The sequence below is a fragment of the Pangasianodon hypophthalmus genome, chromosome 4 (genome assembly GCF_027358585.1).
Source record: "Pangasianodon hypophthalmus isolate fPanHyp1 chromosome 4, fPanHyp1.pri, whole genome shotgun sequence".
Lineage (NCBI taxonomy): Eukaryota > Metazoa > Chordata > Actinopteri > Siluriformes > Pangasiidae > Pangasianodon > Pangasianodon hypophthalmus.
The window spans coordinates 28881931-28907031 of record NC_069713.1 but is presented as its reverse complement, the minus strand read 5'-3'; the positions used below and the strand labels follow the sequence as shown (position 1 = coordinate 28907031).

At 40.8% G+C, this 25101-nt stretch overlaps 3 protein-coding genes across 3 annotated transcripts in view; 2 read left to right on the top strand and 1 right to left on the bottom strand.

Moving 5' to 3' along the window:
* zbtb41 (zinc finger and BTB domain containing 41) overlaps positions 1-25101 on the bottom strand; it is a 43639-nt gene that overhangs the window by 16002 nt on the left and 2536 nt on the right. The window lies entirely within an intron of this gene.
* LOC113540134 (protein crumbs homolog 1) lies at positions 115-16330 on the top strand. Its single transcript, XM_026936390.3, has 10 exons — positions 115-239; positions 346-1757; positions 3043-3987; positions 4436-4986; positions 5581-5746; positions 6512-6743; positions 7372-8046; positions 13893-13934; positions 14120-14242; positions 15446-16330. Exons 2-10 carry the CDS (start codon positions 1709-1711, stop codon positions 15696-15698), a joined length of 3036 nt encoding a protein of 1011 aa, XP_026792191.1. The 5' UTR covers positions 115-239; positions 346-1708; the 3' UTR covers positions 15699-16330.
* On the top strand, positions 18009-23024 carry ahsg2 (alpha-2-HS-glycoprotein 2). Its single transcript, XM_026936392.3, has 7 exons — positions 18009-18252; positions 20419-20529; positions 21285-21369; positions 21519-21673; positions 22150-22254; positions 22353-22421; positions 22564-23024. Exons 1-7 carry the CDS (start codon positions 18043-18045, stop codon positions 22810-22812), a joined length of 984 nt encoding a protein of 327 aa, XP_026792193.1. The 5' UTR covers positions 18009-18042; the 3' UTR covers positions 22813-23024.

The window sequence follows — 25101 nt, the reverse complement described above, 5'->3', positions numbered from 1 at the left end:
ATGTCAAGAGCGTATCATTTTGATATCGATGCCAAGTATAAAACAACACTTTGGAAAAATGTTATAAAACATCTACAAAATGGGTCAAACAATTCTGATATCTTTTCTATGAGCATAACATCACAGTGCTGTATAATTCTACACCTGCTTCTACACTTAATTCCTTAAATGTCCTGAATTCCTACTTTGGGTTAAGGTGTAAATCTTTGTGTTTGGAAGACCAATTTTAAAGGAGGCTGGTGAGTACTACTACACTACTATGACAACTGACAATTACACCCATATGTAGGTCTTCCCCCAACGTTGGAAGCATAAAAATGTATAGGATGTCGTTGTATGCTGTAGCATTACAGTTTCCCTTCACTGGAACTAAGAAGCCCAAACCCGGTCCAGCATGACAATGGCCCTGTGCACAAAGCAAGCTCCATGAAGACATGGTGTGTTAAGATTGGAGTGGAAGAACTTTCTGCACAGAGCCCTGACCTCAACCCCATTGAACACCATTGGGATGAACTGGAACACCGACTGCACCCCAGATATCCTCCTCACCCAACATCAGTGCCTGACCTCTCTAGTGCTCTTGTAGCTGAATGAACACAAATCCCCACAGCCACACTCCAAAATCTAGTGGAAAGCCTTCCCAGATGAGTGGAGGTTATTATAACAGCAAAGGGACTAAATCTGAAATGGGATGTTCAACAAGAACATAGTGTTATGATCAGGGGTCCACAAACTTTTTAGCCATATGGTGTGTGTGTGTGTGTGTGTGTGTGTGTGTGTGTGTGTGCGCGCGCGTGCATTGGGGGGTGGGCAGGGGGTCAGTAATATGACTATCATCTGATATGGAAAGTCTTGCTTGTTTGACAGAAATAGCTCAGGCTTATTTACCTCACTGAAGTGTGTATTACACTGGGGTGTAGTGTTGTGGCCCAACACAAAGGCAAGATACTGTTTTGCCTGAAGCTGATTAGCATGTTCTGAACTGTTTTATTCTTCATATACCACAGCAATTTGTCAACAATTAAAATTTTTTAAAAATAAAGAACATCATACTTTTTATCCATTTATTGGATTTATATTTACAACATTATATTTACATGTAATATTGTAGGGCAGCCATGAAACAAGTTAGTTCCTTTTTCTCATTTACATTATAGCAGCTGTAAACAGTTATTCTTTTACCAGCCTCTCTTTTATCTCTCCTGAAGTTAGTGAAACAAAAAAAAAAAGCACACAGCTTATCATGTTACAGAAAAAAACAGAAAGTTCAACTCAAACTCCTCTGTTCTGAAGACTTCTAATTGACTGTTACAAAGCACTGATGTTGGCGGCTCCTTCCATAAATGTTAAATGAACATCTTTTTTACAGAAAACTTTACCATTGTCAGCACTGAGGTTATGGACAATTAATCAATACCTCATTCAATCAAATTTGAGAATTCAACAGTGCTGTGGGATAAGTAATGATAGACCTTGTAAAGGTATAAAGTCTCCTTCATGAACATGTTTGATGTCACATTAGCCAGTAGACATGTAAGTGTGTTAGCCTAATCCTGTGGATCTGCCTGCTGTTAATCCGAGTGTTACATCAGTCAGTCACTCACACACACACAAGAATGAAGATATGAAGTCATTTGCTGTGATGGTGCTTTCCCAAGCTGAGAAATATCCAGGTCTTCAGATTCAGTCAGCTCATCAATTGTGAATCATGTCAGGAATGATCATGCTAGTCTGGAACGTCCTGTTGCTTTTTGCAGGTAAAGATTGGCTACTTCAGTGAATTTTTAGCATTAGCAATGACTAATGATGATATCTGTTTGCTCCATTATTCTAAATGTAGCTGATCATCCAAGACATGTCTGGTGTCTTAAAGTTTGCATTTTTAGTTTTGCACTGCAGGTAAAATGCTGTTGTAACTAACAAACAACAATTGTTAACCTCCATAAACTAATTTTAAATAAAGATTTTTTTAAATAGCAGCAAGAGTTGATATTTAAACAATTTAGTTCATAGTGGAACTCCACCCACATCACTTCCAGCTTTTCCACTTCAGTTTCACCTTGAAATGTTATGCGATAGAAAACTACACTAAGTTTCTGGTTGTCCAAAATGGCTGCCTCATAACAACCCAGCATTCAGCTAGAAGTTGAAGTTGAGTTAATGTTTATAGACCAATCCTGGCTGTTTGGTCATACACTATTGACCAATCTCACCCATTCTCTCAAACCCTCTTGACCAATCTCATTCCCTCAGACACTACTGACCAATTCCACCCACTCCCTCAGACACTCTTGACCAATCCCATTCCCTCTGACACTCTTGACCAATTCCACCCATTCCCTCAGACACTCTTGACCAATCCCATTCCCTCAGACACTCTTGACCAATCCCATTCCCTCTGACAATCTTGACCAATTCCACCCATTCCCTCAGACACTCTTGACCAATCCCATTCCCTCAGACACTCTTGACCAATCCCACTAGCTCCCTCAGACACTCTTGACCAAACTCACCCATTGCCTCAGACACACTTCACCAATCCTGATCTAAACAAGTCTAACAAATTAGTACATTAAACCACCCAAACCATGATCAGGACAAAACAGTTTCTCATGATGAATTTGAATGCATTAAATTTGTTGTGCAGTGCTGCACAAGCACCATGTACTCTATACCATATATTACCTACATTAGCCTCATAACTCTAGCGCAAAACTAAAACAGCACATTTGAGATACCAAAGACATTTTGATATTGCGTACATATGACATTTTGTTGATCCGATCTATTTCTGATCACATTATTGACCCAAGCCTAAATAGAAGTATGTCTCAGCAGCTTTCTTTGTATTAAATCTGTAAGTATGCATTAGTTCCTAATTAGTTCACTGCAAATCTAGAGTTAGGGTTATGTTCTCTATAAAATTCATAAAAATGTTTTAGATCAACCAATAAAGAGGCCATGTTGTGTGTTAATGGCCTCTAGGGGGCAGTGTTTCAAATACACTCCTATACTCAGGTAAAGATTTTTATTTTGTAACAGATGCTCTCTCTCACGAGGACTTTGATGCCTGCAAAAACAGTCCATGCCAAAATGGTGGTGTTTGCATAAGAAACAAAGGCGATTACACTTGCCAGTGCTCTAACAGTTCCCAAAATGGCCGACTCTATGGAGGACCAAACTGCACGGTTATACTGCAGGGCTGTGAGCGCCACCAATGCCAAAATGGTGGCACATGCTCTCCTTTTCTCAGAAGCAGTCAACACAGATACAGCTGCAACTGCCCTGAAGGTTACACCGGCACAAGGTGTGAGATTTCCACCACGTTTTCTTTTGAAAAGAGCGGATTCCTACACATCGAAACAGCCCTTGAGGATACATTGGTACTTTTGAACATTACTTTGAGTTTTCGCACGGTGCAAAAAACAGCGACTCTACTGCACTGTGAAGTGGATGAGTACGTACTCAAGCTGCAGTTGCAAAATGGCCGACTACGTCACTCCATGCAATGGGGCAACAACAACCAGTCAGATCTGGTGGACCTTTTTCAGGATGTAGCAGATGGCCACTGGCATATGGTGCAGGTTTTCTTGTACAAAAGTGTGCTGGGACTTGATTTGCGTGACCCACTGTGCACAGCGAAAACCTGCCACAAAGAAGCACTAGTGGAAATGGATCTGGGGTCTGGGTCAGGACAGTCCTCTTTCACTCTGATCCAGAGTGTCTATATAGGTGGAACAGGAAATGGACAAGTAAATCCAGACTCATATTTCCTGGGCTGCATGCGGGATGTCTACATTCAGTCCCGCCCAGTGGTTCTGGAGTTAAAGGTCAGAGCTGAGCAGTTCGGTGTGACTTTGGGCTGTAGGGAAAGTGACGGCTGTGAGGACAATCCATGCAAGAACAGAGGGAAGTGCATCGGCTTAGGATGGAAGAAACACAAGTGCGAGTGCCATCGTCCCTACGAGGGAAGCGTCTGCTCCGAGGGTGAGGCTTTATCTCTGAAATGAGTGTCAATGTGCTAATAACCGGTTAGTCAGTATACTGTATAATTCAAATGTACAATATCATTACTGTGGTGGAGGTCACACAGGACTACTCTGGTGAAATTAATGCAGGGTATGTATTTTCTGTTTGTCTTTCTGTCTATTTATCTCACTGTCAGTTTCTTTATCTGTCTGTCTGTTCTTCTGTCTGTCTTTGTGTCTTTCTATCTGCTGCCTTTCAGTCTCTCTGTCTATCATTCTGTCTTTCTGTCTGTTATTCTGTCTCTCTGTCAATCAGCCAAGACAGGTATGGTGCCAAGCTTTACATCTTTAGTTTTGCACTGAAGATAGAAGGCTAATGGTTCTAACAGGAAATGGAAGCTCATAGCCTTCAGTTTATGATTGTGGAAAGTACCCAGTGCTAAAACACTCTGCATGTGTATTCACAGAACACATCGCTGCACAGTTTGGGAATGAAGATGTGGAAAGCTATGCAATTTTTTATGTGGACGATGACCCCATGGACACTTTCACCATCTCCATGTTCATTCGCACACGCCGTTTAAACGGTCTGCTCCTTGTTTTTTCGAACAGCACGAGCCGTTACCTGCACGTATGGCTGGATGGTGGGAAAGTCAAAGTTCAGGTGAATCACTTTGAAATCCTACAGGGTCACGACAGAGTTAATGATGGACACTTTCACCTGGTGAGCGTGCATGTGGCACAGGGAATGCTCACGCTCTTGCACTCCGCTAGGACTCAGGCCTTGATGGCCAGCCAAGGTTTGACAGTTCGATCAGGTGACATGGTTCATGTGGGAGGCTTAGAGGATCGAAAAGCCTCATTAGCATTCAGGGGCTACTTTAAAGGATGCATCCAGGACCTTCGGCTGAACTTCAATCACCTGCAGTTTTACCCAATCAGCACTCCACTGGCTTCCTACAGGCTCAAGACAATTGTGCAGGTCACACAGGGCTGCACTGGTGATAATTACTGCAAGGTATGTGTTTTCTCTCTGTCTGTCTTAATATCAGTCTATCTGTCAGTCTGTCTGCCTGTCAGTATATCTGTTTGTCAGTCTTTATATCTGGCTGTGTGTGTGCATACGTGTGTGTCTTTTTGGCTGGCTGACTCCTGTCTCACTATCTGGCTGTCAATCTATCTGTTTGTCTTTCTGTCCTATCTGTTTATCTATATGTCTTTCTGTATATCTGTTTGTCAGTCTATCTATCTGCCTTTCTGTCTCTGACTGTCTATCTCTCTGCCTGTATATCTATCTGTTTATCAGTTTGTATTTGTAAATGTTTATCTGTCTGTTTGTCTTTCTGTCAGTCTAACAATCTCTCTGTCTGTCCATCTGTCTGTCTATCTGTCTGTCTAACAGTCCATGCATTAATGCATCAATCTGTCTCTTTTTCTGTTTTTCAGCTTATTGGCTTGTCTATCTATCTATCTATCTATCTATCTATCTATCTATCTATCTATATCACAGTTCTTGTACTCATCTTTTCCACTCATTTGTAGGCTCATGTGTCATTATAGTACATCTTTTGTGGGGATGTTGACTCTTTGGTCCCTCTGTTTTATTTTGCAGATGAAACCCTGTCTTAATGGTGGTGTGTGTTACTCCATGTGGGATGATTTTACCTGCAGTTGCCCTCCAAACACAGCAGGGTGGCGCTGTGAGAAGCTGAAGTGGTGTGAGCTTTCCCCATGTCCCGTTAATGCAGGGTGTCTCACACACGCTCAGGGATTCGACTGTGAGTACATCCCTGTGAGACGCTCGACTGTGAGATGCTCTATACATCTCACCTCCTTATTAGGAGCTCATAGCAACTCACTGTTATTTTATTTAACTAACTTTGTAAATCAATAGGCTACATTTAAATGATTGTATATGATTGTTGCTATGGTTATACAGAAAGTGTTACATTGTTCTGTTCTCATCCAAATCTTTCATTTCTGTGCAAATTCATGTTTATTTTTGTTACTGTTCTAGCAAAGGTGATAAGGTGAAGGTGAAATTTAGTTATGGGCTCCAAAGTTAGAAATGTGATCAACGTTTTGAAAAGATTAAGAACATCCTGAGATAAAGAAAAATAATAGACACCTGTTGGACAATCAGAAATTAGCATTTGCCCATGTCTGAAATCAATTATTTCTTCATGCCTATAGTGAAATAAGGCCTTTAGTCTTTGGACTGATTGTGATTGTCAGGTCTAAAAATAGCAGTACCTGGGATTTCTTGGACTCAGAGATTATCCCAGACTGGATTAAACCTGCTGTGTGCTGAGACTGTAAGAGTTCATGTACAGCTTCAAATCTCATTAACAGCATGAACTGCTTTATATCGAGAACACATGCATGGCTATTCTCATATAGCTTCTCTTCTCAGTGATGATCAATAAATATGATAGAAGGTGGAACAAATTTGTTCCCGGGGATCTTCCCTGATGGCAGGTTTGAGTGGAAATGAGAATTACAAATACTACAGTTATTTCACTATTTTTCTCTCCACCTCTCAGGTGTTACAAACGTCACTTTCCGTGAAGGAAACCCCATCATCTTGTTTAGAGGTAACGGCAAAATCCGCCGCCCCCTCCACAGCGTATCGCTGACGTTCCGCACAAGGAGCCATGACGCTACACTGCTGCATGCCTCACGAGAAAACGACTTCATTACAGTTTTCCTCAAGGACGGACAACTTGTTCTGGAGCTTCAGAGTGGCACAAACTTCTCACTCTGTGTGCAGAGCCAGTGAGAGAAAGAATGAATGAATGTACCTTCACTACTACATTCTGATCACAATAATATAAAAAAAAATAAATAAAAAATCCTGGAAATCAATAATCTTTTCCTCAGTACAGTTTGATATCACTCTGCCCCTTTTGGTCACACCTCTCAAAGTTGTAGCAGAAATCTGGAATCAATCATCTGGAATCAAGGTTCTTGGTTTTGAAAAAAAAAAAAAAACCAGCCTAATTAAACATTATGTGAGCTAACTTACTTAATTGGCTATTAACTGCTAGTAAAGCAGCTCGTAGTTGTCACAGGATAACACAAGCGTGATTTAAGTGCCTGCTTTCAAGTGTGATGTTTATTTAACACCATATGAACCTGTCAAAATATAACAAAACCATAACAAATACTTTTTATGACCAACATTATCTAATGCTTATCTAAGATCTTTATTTATTTATTTCCTCCATTTAGCCGCTGGTGAGAAAAGGTTTTGACATCCTTGCTCTTACAATGGAAAAAAACATCAAAATGTACACAATTTATTTTTTAAAAATTCAAGAGAATGTCAGTTTCTAGGGATGAATCAGAAATGTGCCAATATTTTTTATTTTATTTACACTTTTTATATCTAATTATTTTTTAGCCGGGTAGTGGTGAACGACGGACGTTGGCACAGTGCCATCCTGAGCATGAACAACCCATCCGCGCTGACCTCCAGGTGGTCCATGGTCCTTGACGAGCGTAGAGACCAAGCGTCCATCTCCTACAACTCTTCTGGAGATCTGGGCTTCCTGAGGGAAGACACAGACATCATTTTGGGTGGCTGGGAACTCAATACTGGGGCGAATTTGGATGGATGTCTGGGTTCGGTGGAAGTTGGTGGCCTTGTTTTGCCATTTTATGCAGAGACAGAACTTAATATGCCCAGACCTCAAGAGGAAAAGTTCTTGAGGACATCTGGAATGCAGAACTTAGGGTGTTGGAGCTTTGATATTTGCAATCCGAACCCTTGCCACAATGGAGGCCAATGTGAAGATCTTTTTGACCTCTTTAAATGTCGATGCCCAGCTGATTGGCACGGTCAGATTTGTGAGGTCAGGACTGATGCTTGTTCCTCGAATCCTTGCCTTCATGGAGCCTGTGTCATTGTTTCTGAAGGTTACGAGTGTGTGTGTGAGTCAGGATACATTGGTCAGCACTGTGAAAATAAAGAGGACGTATGTGTGGGACACAAGTGCCATAATGGAGGTACCTGCCTCAGAGGAATCAAACAATATGCCTGCCTTTGCCCGAGAAACACAACCGGAGCTCTTTGCCAGTGAGTTACAATAACACACATTTCCTTTATTAATCCTTTTTTCAGTATTTGTAAAAACAAAGAGATAAAAATGGCTGTTTCCCTCCCTCCATCTCTTATATATCCATTGGCCTACATCTACAAAGCAACAAGTTGTTTGTGTTGCTTGTTTGTCTTTTATGGGCATGTGACTACCGATACTCTTGTCACTTGTGGGTGTGGCCTGTCCAGTGATTTTTTTTAAGATAAGATGAGAAATTGTAGAAGAAATGAAGAAAATCTGAATTTGAATGTCTCTTCAGCTGTCAATGAAATTGAGGCTCTGTGTCACTCACACATAGACATACTTACATAGGGGTTCCATTTCTATCAGAATAGTTACTGATAATGACGAAGCTACGATATATTGTGCATTTCAGCGTTATTCAGTATTCAGTCCCCTCTGAAAATTTTGGAACTGCAAGGCAGATTCTTTTGTATTTTGCTATAAACTGAGGACATTTGGGTTTGAGATCAAAAGATGAATATAAGAGACAATAGATCAGAACTTCAGCTTTCATTTTCTCATATTTACATTTAGATGTGTTAAACAATTTAGAACATGGCACCTTTGGCAACAGACCTCTCAATTTTCAGGTGAGCAAAAGTACAGGAACAGATAGCCTTAAAGTTAATTGAAGTAAATAACAGTTAATATTTGGTTGCATATCCCTTGATTGCAATAACTGCATCAATGTGGTGACCCACTGACATCACCAAACTGTTGCATTCTTCTTTTGTGATTGGAGGGTGTGGAGGAAGACTCAAGAGACAGGCGGAATTTTATCTGAGCTCCAGGCTCACGTTTATTCAGACTGTGCTTTTCAGGACACTTTCCAAAACTCAGCAGAACACAACACAAAACTCATGGCTTTTGTTCTGTCAGGTTGAAGTTCACGCTTCTTGGCGTGTATGCATGTGTGTTTCTCAAGTTCTGCCAAGTTCTGGCTGATCTCTGTCTCTTGTCATGCATGTTATGGGAAAAAACTGAAAGCACAAAGAGACACAAATAAGTAGACTGCCGGTAATAAGACCCAGGTGAGAATCATCAAGTGTTACTTGTTCAACCCGCCTCCTCTGCGTCCACAGCTGACGCTTGACCACACCCTGCTGCCATATACCTCCACCACCCTGGCCTGCAGCTGACTCCCCCCCCAGCGGGGAGAGGTAATCCACCACCACCATCTGTGCCCCTGGTCTGTGGACCACCTTGAATTTGAATGGATGAAGTGCCAGATACCAACAAGTGATCCGCATGTTGAGATACTTCATGTGGTGGAGCCACTGGAGTGTTGCCTGATCGGAACAGAGGGTGAAAATGCATCCCAATAGGTAGTATCGGAGGGTGAGGACCACCCACTTGCTGGCCAGACACTCCTTCTCTTTCGTGCTGTACTTGGTCTCTCACACCAAGAGCTACTGGCTGATGTAAAGCACGGGGCGCTCCTCTCCCGCCACTACCTGGGACAAAACTGCCCCCAGCCCTCTGTTCCGATGCATCAGTCTGCAAAACAAAAGGGAGAGAAAAGTCAGGTGAATGTACAACCATACTTTCACCAGCCCAACTGTACACTTCTCTGGGTATCCTATGAGTCCTGCCCTTCTCAGGGATCTCAGGACAGCCCTCAGATGTTGTAAATGCCACTGCCAATCATTACTATAAATGATTATGTCATTTAAGTAAGCAACGGCATATGCATTGTGCAGGCAGAGGGTTCTGTCCATGAGACACTGAAACGTTACTGGAGCTCCAGACAACCTAAACAGAAGGGTGACAAACTGGTGTAACCCAAATGAAGTGGAAAAGGCCGATTTTTTGTGAGATACTGAAGTCAAGGGAACCTGCAAATACCCCTTGGTTAAATCCAGTGTTGAATAAAAGCGAGCCATGTCAAATATGCGTCAAATTTGGACATCACATTGATTTTTCTAAAGTGTACACAAAAACAGGTCGACCCATCGGTCTTGGGCACCAAGACCACTGGGCTGCTTCAGTCACTGTGGGACTCCTCGACTACTCCCATGTCGAGCACAGCCTTGAGTTCATCCCGAACCACCTTTTTCTTGTGTTCAGGCAACCAGTATGGGCGGCTGAGAACAGCCACACCTGGAGAAGTCTCAATGTGGTGTTCTATGCAGTCGCTATGACTGGGTAGATAAGAAAACACATTAGAAAATTACAATTGCAATTGCAACCTGGCAACCTTTGCTCTCTGGGACGGTGAGAAGTGGTCTCCACAGGGGACCGGGGTGAATTGGGCTGCACTTTTTAGACTCACCTCCAGTCCCAGCTCCTCCCTTTCAGGGACAACCATCACAAGAGCCACAGGAACCGCCTCTCTCCATGTTTTTAGGAGATTGAGGTGGTATATTTGAAGTGCATCGCCTCTATTATAAGGGTTCTTGTCACTTTGTGAGTAATTTAGAGCTTGACATGGGTAGCAAAACGAGTACTTTATCTCCTAGTGCAAATTCCCCTAGCCATAGACCTGTCATACAGCTGGGATTGATGTTTTTGCACCTGTTGCAAATTCTCCTGTGTTAATCGCCCCAATGTGTTTTGCTCTCAGGTCAAGAACATACTGAATTTCATTTTTGTTGGTAGAAAGTCCCTAATTTTCCCTAATGATGTCTAAGACACTACAGGGCTTGCACCTGTACAATATTTCGAATTGGGAAAACCCTGTGGAGGCTTGCAAAACCTCTCTTACTGCAAATAAGTAGGGGCTTGAGCCACCTATCCAAATTCTGTGCATCATCCTGAATGAACTTAAGGATCATATTTTTAAGTATTTGATTAAACCATTCCACCAGCCCATCCATGTGTGGATGGTAAATACTGGTGTGTATTGATTTAGTCCCCACTAATTCGCACAGTTCGTGTAGTGTGCGTGACATACACAACATGCCCTGGTCAGTCAGGATCTCTTTCGGGATCCCGACTCAGGAGATAACATGCAAATAACCTCCGCAACCTTTATCAGCCAGCAGATTCGCCAGCTGACATTCGCAACATGCCTGGGAAAGACCCCAAGGTGAATCTCTGCCAAAGGTGGAGGGGCAGAGCCCTCCCCACCCTCCGTGTACCCCTGACATGGACCTGATGTCAACGGCCCTGGCACCATCTCCCCAGCCAATGCTGCACACATTCCACACAGTGCCTCACTACTGCAGGACCCATCCACAAACATTTCCCTCACTAATGCCTGAAACCCTGGTCAATTTGTCCCAAGAATTAGTGGATGGGTGAGGCAAGGACTAACCGCCGCCTCCACGTTATGCTTTTGCCCCCAGAATTTAATGAAGACTGGCACCAGTGGATATTCGTGAGCATCCCCATACACACACCTCACCTTCACCAATCATGCATTTCTTAATGGTTTTTTTCGGTCTCCCCCTCTTGCACCTGGGTCCCGGGGAGCTGGGACTGTGGAAGGAGTAGGGGAGAGAGACAGGGAGAGTGTGAGGAAAAAGGGAGACATCTGGACCAGGAACCACCGCCAAGTGATCCTCTGCCAGCTGCATGGCTTCGTAGAGGGATGCAGGCCAGTGGCACTGTACCCACTTCACCATTTTTGTCAGGAGTCGAGCAATGAATCACTCCAGTACTATCAGCTCGATGGTCTGTAATGCATTCTGCTCCTTTGCCACCAACCACCGGTGAAAGGGGTCCCTCAGCTGCTGCGCGTGTGTGAAGGGGTGGCCGACCTCAGAGAGCTGCAGCAACTGGAAGCACCAGTGGTGCTCCTCGGGGTCCGTCTGATGTGCTGCAGGACTGCCCCCTTTTTTTTGCTGGAATATTCCAGCTGTGTCTGTGGAGGTAGCTGCTGGCCAGCAAGCCGGGCATCCCCCAGTAGCAAGGGGAGGAGTCGCAGAGCCCAGTCCTCCTCCAGCCATCCCCACACAGCTGCCACATGCTTGGAAGGCCTCTAGATCATCCGTGGAGGCCGCTTTCATGAGTGTCATGTGTGGTATGGTGGCAGGGGACACAGCTGGAGATGTGTTGGGCGGCAGCAGCTTCTGGAGTGCACGTCGGCTCTTGGCCTGCTCCTGTGGAAGGGCTTCAAAGCACCACTGCTGGCACAGGTCGAGGAGTGCTTGGTGTTGAGTTTGGTGGAAGGTGGCAAGGTAGTTGACGATCTCAGCTAGTGGGGACGTTTCTATGGCAGCATCAGAGTCTTCCCCAGATTCCTGGGTTTCAGCACCATTGTAGAACCCCAGTGTATGAGGGTGTGGAGGAAGACTCGACAGACAGGTGAAATCTTAACTGAGCACCAGACTCACGTTTATTCAGACTGTGCTTTTCAGCACACAACACAAAACTCATGTCTTTCGCTCTGTCAGGTTCACACTTTATGCTGTGTGTACGTGTGTGTGTGCGCATGTGTGTGTCTCGTTCTGCCAAGCAGTCTCGCACTCTGTCTCTCTCTCACTTGCTGGTAACGGGGGGAAAAACTGAAAGCACACAGAGACACAAATAAGTAGACTGCCGTTTTGGAGGCTACTTGTTTTGGAGGGTTTCTCCTTTCAGTCTCCTCTTCAGGAGGTGAAATGCATGCTCTTATGTCAAGGTCTGGTGATTGACTTGGCCAATCTAAACACGTCCACATTTCCCCTGTTGTCTTTTGTCCTGTTGGCAGTGTGTTTTGGGTCATTGTTGCAGGATGAAGTTCCTCCCAATTAGATTGGATGCATTTCTCTGCACATTGGCAGATAGAATATTTCTGTAGACTTCTGAATTCATTGTGCTGCTAACATTATGAGTTACATCTTCAATAAAGGTTAGTGGTCCCATTCCAGAAGCAGTCATGCAAGCCCAAGCCATGACACTACTTCCACCGTGCTTGACTGATGAGCTCATACGTTTTGGATCATGAACAGATCCTTTCTTTCTCCACACTTTGGCCTTTCCTTCGCTTTGGTAGAGGTTAATCTTGGTTCCAGAACTTTTGTGGCTCATCTTAGTATTTCTTTGCAAATTCCAATCTGGCCTTCCAATTCTTACTGCTGATGAGTGGTTTGCATCTTGTGGTATGGCCTCTATATTTCTGCTCTCAAAGTGTTCTTCAAATGGTAGATTGTGATTTCTTCACCCCTGCCCTGTGGAAGTTGTTGCTGATGTCACTGTCTGTTGGTTTAGGGTTTTTATTCATAGCTCTCACAATGTTTCTGTCATCAACTGCTGTTGTTTACTTAGCTGACCTATTCAATGTCTGGTTGTTAGTGGTTTCTTTCATTTTCAGGACATACCAAACTGATGTATTGGCTATGCCCAATGCTTGTGCAATGGTTCGTCTGATTGATTTTCCTTCTTTTAACAGCTTCAAATTGACTTGCCCTTCTCCCATAAACAGCTCTCTGGTTGTCATGTTGGTTTATCCTTTTTAACAACAAATGCAGGGATCAAACCAACAGTAGACATTCAGACCTATTAATTGTTTGAACAATCAATCTTTCAGGGCACACCTGGGCAACAAAAAACACATGTCAGTCACATGTTCCAATATTTCTGATCACTTGAAAAATGGATGGGTTCAAACAAAAGGTGCCATGTTCTAAGTTGGTTAACACATGTCGATGTAAATATCAGGAAATGAAAGCTGAAATTCTGATCTAATGTCTCATATTCATCTTTTGATCTCAAACCCAAATGTCTTCAAAGTAAAGCAAAAACAAAAGAATTGGTCTTGCCATACCAATACTTTTGGAAGGGACTGTGTTACGATAAATCCCAACAGCCACTGCTACTCAGTGAACAGATCAGGATGGCTAGTGGAAAAATAACCATAATGCACTTAAACTTACTTCATTGTTTCTCATGATTTCAGAGAACGAATGGCAGAAATGCCTTGGTACATCGACAGGTTTCCGTGAGTTGACTTCCTTGCTGTAATCACTGATATGATATGAACATATGAACATGGTTTTAATGAATGAAGAATAAAAGGAATACAAGTAGATTTGTAATCTGTATGATTATCATACGATTATTTTATACACATTTCCAGTAACTGCTGGTGTATAATGGTGTATAATGTGTGAGTTGTCTTGTTAGGTCTCCTAGGTTGCCGGTCTCCATCTGCGGCAATGACAAGTGGACTTACAGCTGCTTTAATGGTGGAAACTGCTCCATGTTTGAGGACAAGTGTGACTGCCTGCCTGGTTTTACTGGACAGTGGTAAGCTTGGAATAATAACTTGATTTTTTGATGAGTTTTGATAAAGGCATCATCACCATATCTGCGTAAAACTTTATATTTTCTTCTGTTTATAGTGGAATAGTTGATGAGAGAGTCAACTCTAGATTTGGGTTTATCCCTGTCTGCATGTGATTTGACACTTTTTAAGCATTATATTACGATTCCTGAAGGTTTACGATTCTATGATACTTGATATGTATCATGATGTATCATGATTTGCTCTGTCAGCAAAACAGTAATGTTGCATTTTAAAAATCCTGGTTATTTTAAGGATTTGAATAAACAGAAATCTTTTATATACGAATACTATATTTATTTACAAAAAGTAAAACTTTAAGCATTTATTTTACTGTTTTAAAGATTAAGATTAACATCAAGTTATCACAATATCCACAATAACTCAGAAGAGCGTATTGCGACAATTTGTCAAGATATCAAAACTATATCATTGTATAGCTCTGCTTTTTGCACTTTTGAAGTCTGTCAGCCCAAAGGCTCCAGATTGCAATAACCAACATGCATTTTACGTTATATGGTTACATGACCATGTTATAACAGTTAAAAAAGAGCTCTTCACTAGCTTTCAAATAACACCAAAGGCTGCAGAAATCTGGCATTTTAGCTGACTTTGGAGGTCTATTTCTGCTATGGAGCTCATTAAGTTTCAGTCAATCAGTTGGTCCCCAGGTCAGACACTTTGTTTATTCAATCAAATTTTTGGGGAGAATTTATAAATTTATTTATTTATTTTTAAGATATGGTGAACCTTAAAATAAATTTTGTGCACAATATTAAACATCTGTTTGTAGCAATTTTTGATTTATTTGGTTTTACCCAGACAAAAGTGCAATGTTTTTTGCATCTTTGAGTCTTCAGTCATAATTCTTTTTTTTATTAAATTTTTGTTCAAAATATCTTGAAAATTGAATCGAAATCGAGTGTCACCCCTAATATACATGTATGGATGGATTATATATCATTGTATCAAAATGTATAGATATATAGACAATCTAATCAATCACAATTGAGGAACAGACCAATGACAGGACATGAGGTGGAGATAAGACCAAAAGATGAAAACCTTAAGTCAAAATGGCCTGAAATTATTAGAGAAATGAATCAAGCCACATCACATTTAACACTGGGGGAAATCCTCGTTACTACTGTCTCACGTATGCATAGGTGTGAGCTGGAGCTGGACGAGTGTGCGTCTGGCCCATGCCTGAATGGCGGATACTGCCGCAACCTCATCAACAAATTCCAGTGTGTGTGTGAGATCAGCTTCGCTGGCGAGCGCTGCCAGATCGACATCAGCGATTTCTACCTCTATAGTTTCCTGCTGATGTGGCAGAACATCTTCCAGCTGCTCTCCTACCTCATCCTGCGCATGGACGATGAGCCTGAGATCGAGTGGAACGCTGCCAACGATGAGTAAATTAAAAAACAGAGGAGTGAGTGACGAGGGACGAGAGACAGGTTCTCTAAATATGGGCCAGTGGGTTGTATTTAAAGAAACCCAGCATGAAAGTAGAAATCGGAAATAGTTATGTCATTCATTTTATGGCGTATGAGCAGTGTTCTTATTTGTAATGGATGGTCATAATGTGTACATTTTATAAATACAAAATATAATGTGTAACTGACAGAAGTTTAAAAAGAAAAGTTCTCTCAGAAATAAAGTACACAATTTCACATAAGACACATTCAGTGTCTGAACTTTCTTTCTTTTGTTTTTCTCTGGAGCTACCAGACTAATGTGGCTAACATGTAAGGAAAGCTTATAGCTATCAGTTTAGCACTGTGAACACTGATAACAGCAAGTCACAAGGTAATTTATTCCTCTCATACCGCAGCAAGTTGCCAACAATTACAAGCATTAATTTATTCATGAATGACATGCTATGTTTTTTATAGTTTGTTTTTAGTTATATTTAACGTTTGGGACATCCAAGTTAGGTCCTGTTGAGGATTTTTAAAATCTTCAAAATGCTCAAAGGAAATCATATTCTGGGTTTGACAAAACTGACAGAAACCCATTTTTAACGACATGTTTGGTAATTTGGGACACGTAATTCATATGTCAAGATTTTTGAAGTCAACTTCCTGTCTGATGCTGACCACACCCCCTTATATGATGTTATGTGAATTAAGTCATGATATTTCTATCAAGCAGTTTCACAGCTAGGGTTTAAGTAACAAAAATCTTGACTTTGACCTATCAGGCCAGAAAATAAATTCTGCAAAGTCCAAATGTACAGTACCTGCTGTCTCAATATACCCAAACTCCCCCTATTTTAGGTGACTACTATTAATAAAAATAATAATAAAAAAAAAAAAACATAAAAAATTATAAATAAATATATACGTAAATAAATAAATAAATAAAGCATACATTTGTTAATGGTATACCAGTAGTTAAATTTCTTCCTAAAATCCCAAGCCATATACAGTTCTGCTTTAGCCTCAGAGATATTTCTGAGCCAGTGGTCTTATATTCCAAGTATGCCTTCCCTCTGAATTAGTGTTTACTTTGGCCTCAAAGTCTCTGAGAAGTGCTGACTCCAAACCGGTCCCTATTCCCTTAAAAGGCAAAGTGCACAAGGGTCTGAATGAAGGGAGCTGTGACGCAATCGTGTTTCATACAACATCTCCCCCTATGGGTCTGACCCACAATTACATTACACATGAATTAAAAAAAAACCCCAAAAAAGTCTGAATTTAGAAAGATGTGTCTTATTTGTAAGGTGCTCTTTATGTGAGCCCTCTTTAGGGATCCTGTCCTGAAAGTAGCATATACATTTCTGTAAATGCATGATTTTTGTAAAAGTCACTGTTTGTGAAGAATGGCTTCATAAGTAAAGAGTTACCAGGTTAAGGTCTGTTCTGAGAGAACAGTCAAACCCAAAGCACATGAGTGCACTATTTATGACCAGTTATAAACCTGAGAGCTGAATGATAAACAAGAGAAGGCAGCATGGTTGTAGATTATATCTCCACAGGATGACCTGAGAGGAACAATGCCTTTACCACACGTTTCCTACAGGACATTGGAAAGTAAGGTTAATTTCTGTATGAGTTTTACTGTACTCTCTTGTTTTAAACACATTTATTAATCTGGTTGTAAAAAGGGTCCATATGGTTAAAAGCCACTGAACTGCACGACCCTGGACGTTATCTAGGCTAAAATGGACAAACATGTAGGCACAGACCTGAACTTGAATCCCTAGTGTAAATAATAAAATCCTATTTACTCTGCATGGACATAGGACAGGAGCATGCTTTTAAACGAGATCATGTCTTTACAGGAGAGAAAATCTCTTTAGATTTTATCACATTACAGTTGTAAAACCCTTCCAATACTCAGGGAGGCAGATCTGAGTGAAAATAAGAAATATAAGAAATGGCATTGCACTATAATGCCTACAATAATGTGTATAATGCACTATAAAACCTATAGTAGTGCACAAAATGTACTGTAAGGCCTATAGTAATGCTTATAATACACTATATACAAGGTTATAATTATGCATGTACACTATACATATTCTGTAATTTAATGCAAACAAAGGTTTTTTCCACTATTGGGGCACCTTCAGTGCATGTCAGGTGAATGGACTTTTACAAATAAGTCACTTCCTGTCAGTTTGTTCTCACACACTTCCATGACATTGGTCAGAAATGTGTGTTTTATACCCCTCCCGTGTGATAAAGGGTCAACTTTCGAGTATATATGACCAATCAGCCAGGCGAATGAGCCAGCCTTTTCACTTACATTCATCATGATGAATGTCGGGGTTGTCGTCGCCCTTTTGGGGCTTGTGGCAAGCAGTTCTTGTAAATTGGTGGTGCACAACTTCACTCTGCCGCTCTGCGATTCTCCAGAGGCTGAAGCTGCCGCTCAGGTGGCTCTGGATTTCATCAACGCACAGCACACGCATGGCTACAAATACACCCTGAACCAAATCGAGGACATCAAGGTCATTAATAAGGTAAAGAGTTGATGAGTATGGTGAGGAGTTAGAGCTACACAGCACTGGTTGTAATGAATAATTATTTATATTACATAATATATTTCTCAAATTTAAGACATGACAGTTGAGAGATAAGAATCTCGTTTAAGGGCCCAACGATGGCAGCTTGACTGTCCTGGGACATAAAAACTTCCAATCAGAAGTACAATACAAATATAGGAACCTCAGCAATGAAGTTACTAATTTAATAATGAGATGCATATTGGGGATTACACGTCCTCCATTACCAACACCCTCTTGATATTATATAAAAAAAATAAAAAAAAACAGTGAACCAGTACATCAGTTTTTTATTGTTTAAAAATATGTTCCTTTAATTTTCTTGTTCTGTTAATGTTTTTTTTAAATATTCAAGAAAACCCTTATCCGCAAGAACAAAATTACGAAATTGGCTTCTTGGATAAAGAAAACAAAAACTTATGCTGTTTAAAACTCACCCAAAATAACAAACCTATAAAATTGAAAAAAATTTAAACATTGCATAAACAGACCATAAACAAACATTCCCCTTGGGAAGTATAGTATTTTTTCCTTATTACTAGTCTTATAATAATAATAAAATTCACAACTTTTAAAATATTTCAACATTATTTAATTAAGCAATCTCACACAAGGAAGAGTGCTGTTGTAGTTAATGTATCAGCATGGCCGTAGGTAATCACAGCCAGAACTAACTGTTGTATAATTCAGAGATTTATTCCAAAGGAATCACGGAGTGTCACATGGGGTGGCCATATGGAGCAAAGGGTTCTTTATTATTAAGGGCTGTGTTTATTATTAATTAATATAAAATGGCTTACATGGCATATATTCCTGCCTCACGCCTGGTATTCCCAGGATATGCTCTGTCCCTGACCAGGATAGAGTGCGTACTGAAGATGAATGAATGAATGAAATATACACTATATTACCAAAAGTATTCGGTCACCCATCCAAATGATCAGAATCAGGTGTCCTAATCACTTGGCCTGGCCACAGGTGTATAAAATCAAGCACTTAGGCATGCAGACTGTTTTTACAAACATTTGTGAAAGAATGGGCCCAAATTTGGTGGAGGAGGAATTATGGTGTGGGGTTGTTTTTCAGGAGTTGGGCTTGGCCCCTTAGTTCCAGTGAAAGGAACTTGGAATGCTTCAGGATACCAAAACATTTTGGACAATTCCATGCTCCCAACCTTGTGGGAACAGTTTGGAGCGGGCCCCTTCCTCTTCCAACATGACTGTGCACCAGTGCACAAAGCAAGGTCCATAAAGACATGGATGACAGAGTGTGGTGTGGATGAACTTGACTGGCCTGCACAGAGTCCTGACCTGAACCCGATAGAACACCTTTGGGATGAATTAGAGCGGAGACTGAGAGCCAGGCCTTCTCGACCAACATCAGTGTGTGACCTCACCAATGCGCTTTTGGAAGAATGGTCAAAAATTCCTATAAACACACTCCTCAACCTTGTGGACAGCCTTCCCAGAAGAGTTGAAGCTGTAATAGCTGCAAAAGGTGGACCGACATCATATTGAACCCTATGGGTTAGGAATGGGATGGCACTTAAGTTCATATGTGAGTCAAGGCAGGTGACCGAATACTTTTGGTAATATAGTGTATATTATGAAACAAAGTAGATACCAATGTCCTTTAATCTTTGTAAGCTTAAATCAGTCCTTAGCCTAATCAATATTTCTGTTTATCTGACAATATTTAAAAAAAAAAAAAAAAAAAAAAAAACATCCACTGAACTAGAGGAAAAAAAAAAACATGTCCTGGGTGAACGTGCTAATTAGCTAGCTAATCAGAACTGAATATTTACATCACCTGTCATAACAAAACTATATTCAATTTTCAGTCATTTTGAACACGAAAACTGTCCATTATGCTTGACTGGTGGTCATCTAACTTCATTTAAAATGATAAAGTAAAAGTGATGGCCTTAAAGATTCAAGGATTTAAACCAAGAGGAAATGCTGACAGGAAGTTGATAAGCTAGTCTTAATAACAGCATTGTTCTGAAGTGTATCAGTTCTGAAGAGAGGAAACAGTACAATGAGGGGGTGATGAGTCATTTAATCCAGCTGCAAATTAAAGCACCAGGTTTTGGCATGACTAAAATAAATTTTTGCTTTGTTGTAGGTTGATGGAACACATACGTATCTCTTGGAGCTGGAGTTCCTTGAGACTAAGTGCCATGTCTACAACCCAAAACCCGTGCCTCAGTGCGATGTTAGAGCCAAGATCGAAACGGTAACCCAACAAGTATCCCTTTATTGCAACATCAACTCTTCTTAATGTAACTAGTTAAGCTAGTTAGTGTGCTCACTGTAATGGCATCTATTATCTGGGTTTATTCTCAGGGATTGTGTGTATTTTCCATAATGCAAAGTGTACATATGTCAGTTTTGACAGTGAGAATTTTCAGCATGTCACTTTACAAATGTCATGTGACATAGAGCTAGAGGTCATATTTGTTTAACTGTTAGGGTTTATCTGAGTTCTAATGAGTAAACTGCCAAATAGACAATAGCACTGTTGAATTCTGTATTCTGATTGGTCAGAAGGTGTTGATTAATTTTCTCAAACAGCAGCTCTGACAATAGTGTAACTACAAACCAGAAGTTTATATTAATGCGCTCATTCTAGTACATTATCATTTCCATAGTAACAGTTCATTCAAAGGGACTTGTATTAAGGATGTTCAACAAAATCCAGGCGTAATAATAAGATTAAAAGTGTGTTGATATCTTCAGGACATAGGAGTTTACACTGTGATTTCACTCTGCTGTGGTTTTTTTTTTTTTGTTGTTTTGTTTTTATTACCTTCAAGAGAAAAGTAATTTGCTGGTGAGTGAATGACTGTCTATAGCTGCTATAACACAAGCGAGAACAGGAATTTGTATCATGGGCATTCCAGAACATTAAATGCAACTATAAACAGATAAAAAGTATGACTTATCCTTCTTTGTTATGTATTTGTTCTTCTCTCTCTCTCTGCCCTTTAGGCAGTTGAAGCGGACTGTGATGTAGCTCTCTCTGAAGCTGGCGGGCAGTTTTCTGTCATAGCATTCAAGTGCAAAACAGAATTAGGTCAAATATCAATGTTTATTCACTTTTCATTAACAGGTTGCATTAAATGATGGCTTAGTTTTAAGAGGATGTAGATGTCAGGGTTTTGTCCTATATATATTTTAATATTCTTATTCTTGTCAATTTTTTGTTGTTTTGGGGGAGAGCAGAAACAGCTGGCCTTTGCGTAGGATGCCCTGTTCTGCAGCCACTGAACAACACCGATGGCAGTCAGCTGGTTCAAGCTTCACTGGTGCACTTCAATAAAAACCACACCCTGAACGTTGCTTTTGCTCTTCTCGACATTGGGCGGCTGTCATCTCAGGTAACACTGTGATCCTGAATACAGCAAGGATAGAACTGATGAGGTCCTTGAATAAGTGGTGTTTTGGTTTAAGTGTCAAAGGTTTTAAGTAAATGCCAAGACAACAAGCCAAAGTCAAGTCTAAAATCTCAGTGTAACAATGGAAACTCAGAAGTTGAATGATAATCCATTTCCAAGAGGTTAACAAAGATTGCAACAAACAAAGTGAAAACACAATCCAAATATCCACAAAACGATAAGGCATGCATAAAAAGGCCAAAGGGTAATCCAAAAACAGATCTAATGAACAGAGCAAAGGTTCAAGGCATATGAAGGGAACTTGCACAAATGCTGGAATTGGCAAGACTGCACAATCAAATCAAATTGGAAGTGAATGGCCCAGGTCGTGCTGGTACTCCTCTTGTAAGATTGATCTCTGCTGGCAGGGAGGGGAAATGTCCTGAGTCCTCATGCTCAACAATTTTGATTTTTTGCAGGTAGTGGCTGGTGGGCCCCATTTAACAGCCGAATACGCCATTATCGAAACTAACTGCACAACTGTGGACGATGATATCTGTGTCCCTCTTGACCATGTGGTTGCTGTAAGTGTGTAGTTCAACATGAAAACATAAAAATAAATTGAACCACTTTCAACTGTAATGCAGCTAAATCATGGTGACCTTATTTACTTTTTCCTTAGCGCCATGGGTTCTGTCATGCTGAAGGCCATGGACTTGATTTGAAAGTTGACTGCGAAATCTTCCCACCAGTAACTAAGCACTAACACATCATTTGAATTTAAATTGTTCAGCAATTTATTTAAAGAATTAAAAATAACTATTTTACTTGAATACCCCCCATTTTTGGAACACAAACTAAACTGAATCTAACTTTCCCTTTTCTTTCAATAGGACAATGCTACACTTCCTGCTCCCCCAGCTGGGCCAGAATCCCCATCCACCACCCATGGCTTCAAACACCACAAACTCACAGCCCTGCATGACCCTGATGCCACCGGCCTCTTATCTGCAGAGTCTGAATCAGCAGAGAAAGCACCAATCGTCAAAAGGACAGTGGTTGATCCTCAACCAAATGCGGTACTAGATGCTGAACCAGTAGCTCTGCTTCCGAGGTGCCCAGGGAAAACCAAACACTTTTGAGTCCACCCTTTAAATGTGCCCTTGATACATTTATGTAGTGAAAATTTGGTTTCCCATGGGCACAAAAGCTTGTTGGTTTGAGTTTTCTGGAACTATTGAGCTCATATGTTTAGCACTGCTGTCCTGCAAACAAGAGCAGCACCTATTTCAAATGATTGTACTTGTAGGTTGATCTGTACCATTTTAGCGTAATAAAATGGCCATCAAACAGAGATTCTTTTCCTTTTGTATGCCAAGTTATGGTCAAGTGAGAAACAATCTTTGTTATGTTACATACAAGGCCAAGCTCCTGAACACTAGAACTATTATAAAATGGAATATTTTGCACATTAGGATTAAATCTAAGGAACAGTAGAGCAATATTGCTATCCATAATTTTTCCAGAATACTACATAACACTGTCTTATTTCTGCAGATGTCTCTGCATGCACAAGCTATTCCTCATGCAAATTTATCTAAATTTAGAGAGAGATAGTGAGTCCAGTTTACCATTGTCAAGCTATAGCAACAGACTAGTTATAACAATAACCTAATTAGGAAAGCACCAGAAATCTCACCTGAAATCTCTTAAGTGTTTGACCATGGCAAGTTCCCTAGGAGTGGCATTGAGGTAAATGTTACCAAAAGAAGGACTTATGGTACCTACTGCACTTGGCTGACACTTCTATCTAAAGCAAATTACAACTCAGATAGGATACTCCTGAGCAGTTGACGATTAAGGGCCTTGATCAAGATTCAAACAGTGTCAGCTACTGACTCATGACATTTCAATCAGTAACCCAAAGGCTTAACCTCTGAGCCACTAGTGCCACTTATTGCTATCTATTTGGATATGTTGATGAAGTTTACCATGGCACAATAAAATTTTATGGGGAAGAAAATCTTTCTTTCGTTTATCTTCAGTAAGCAATTTACCCTGGTCAGGGTCTCAGTGATTCCGAAGCCCATCCCAGCAACCTTGGGCATGAGGCAGGAATACACTCTATATCAGGGATTCTCAAACTCTTGCAGAAAGGGATTTCTGAAATGAAGATACTGTTTTAAAATGTGGGATATAATTCCAGATAAATCCAACCTTTTGGGCAGACATCAAATGTTAGTCATGAGTCAGTCCAATATTTTATTAGACTTGCATAAATCTACTCTTTGGAAGACATCGGCTTGAGAAGCAAATTTGGGAAACCTTGCCACTTTTAAGGGCTTTTAGCTTGCAACGCAATTATATAAAATTAAAAAATAAATAAATTTTTACCGAACTTTGAGGTTTTGTTTAAGCTGGAGAAGGAGGACACTTTTCTTTTTTTCTTTTCAGAAAAGGGTCCAGGGTTTTGTAAAGGCTAAAACAGGTGTGAGGTCTCCTGTGTCCACAGTGTGTTAGATGTTTAAACATACCATTAAGAATCATGAAATCAAAAAGTCTGACAAAACCAAAGGGTATAAAGTGAGGAAGTGTCTCATTACTCATGAACTTCCATTTCAGCTTTCCCAGTGGCTCACAGGAAGGAAACTGGAGACATGCTTGTTTGCAACGAGTGTGAATGAAAGAAATATGACATTTAACAATAACATAATCAAGTGTCTGAACATCAAAATCAGAGAAATCCAGACCCTGAGGAAAAAGAATCTAAATAATGTGTAGGTGCTCCTTCCGAGTTTCAAATGGATCCTGAAATCCAAAATGTGAACACTGCCAACAATGTTGTTTACATTCAAGTGAAAGCCATGTTTTAAAGAAAAAAACCTTTTTAATTAACACATTATAAGCCTACAATATACGGCCAAAATTATGTGGACACCCCTTTTTGAGATCAGGTGTTTCAGCCACACCCATTGCTAACAGGTGCATAAAATCAAGTACCATGCTATGCAAGCACCATATTTAAACATTGGCAGTAGAACAGGTCATACTGAAGAGCTCAATGACTTTAAACAAATTGTCATAGGATGCCACCTTTGCCACAAGTCATTTCATGAAATGTCTGCCCTTGCAGATCTGCCCCAGTGAAATGTTAGGGCTCTTATCGTGCAATAGAAGCTTCTAGAAGCAACAACAGTGGCACAAAGCGTTAGATCATGCCAACTCGCAGAGCAGGGCCACTGATTGCTGAAGCGCTTAACTCGTAAAAATTGCTTATCCTCTGTTGCATCCCTCACTACAGAGCTCCAAACTGCTTCTTGAAGCAACATCAGTACAAGAACTGTGCATCCGGAGCTTCATGAAATTTCTTTCAATGGCCACACAACTGCACACAAGCCTGAGATCACTATGCGCAATGCCAAGTGTCAGCT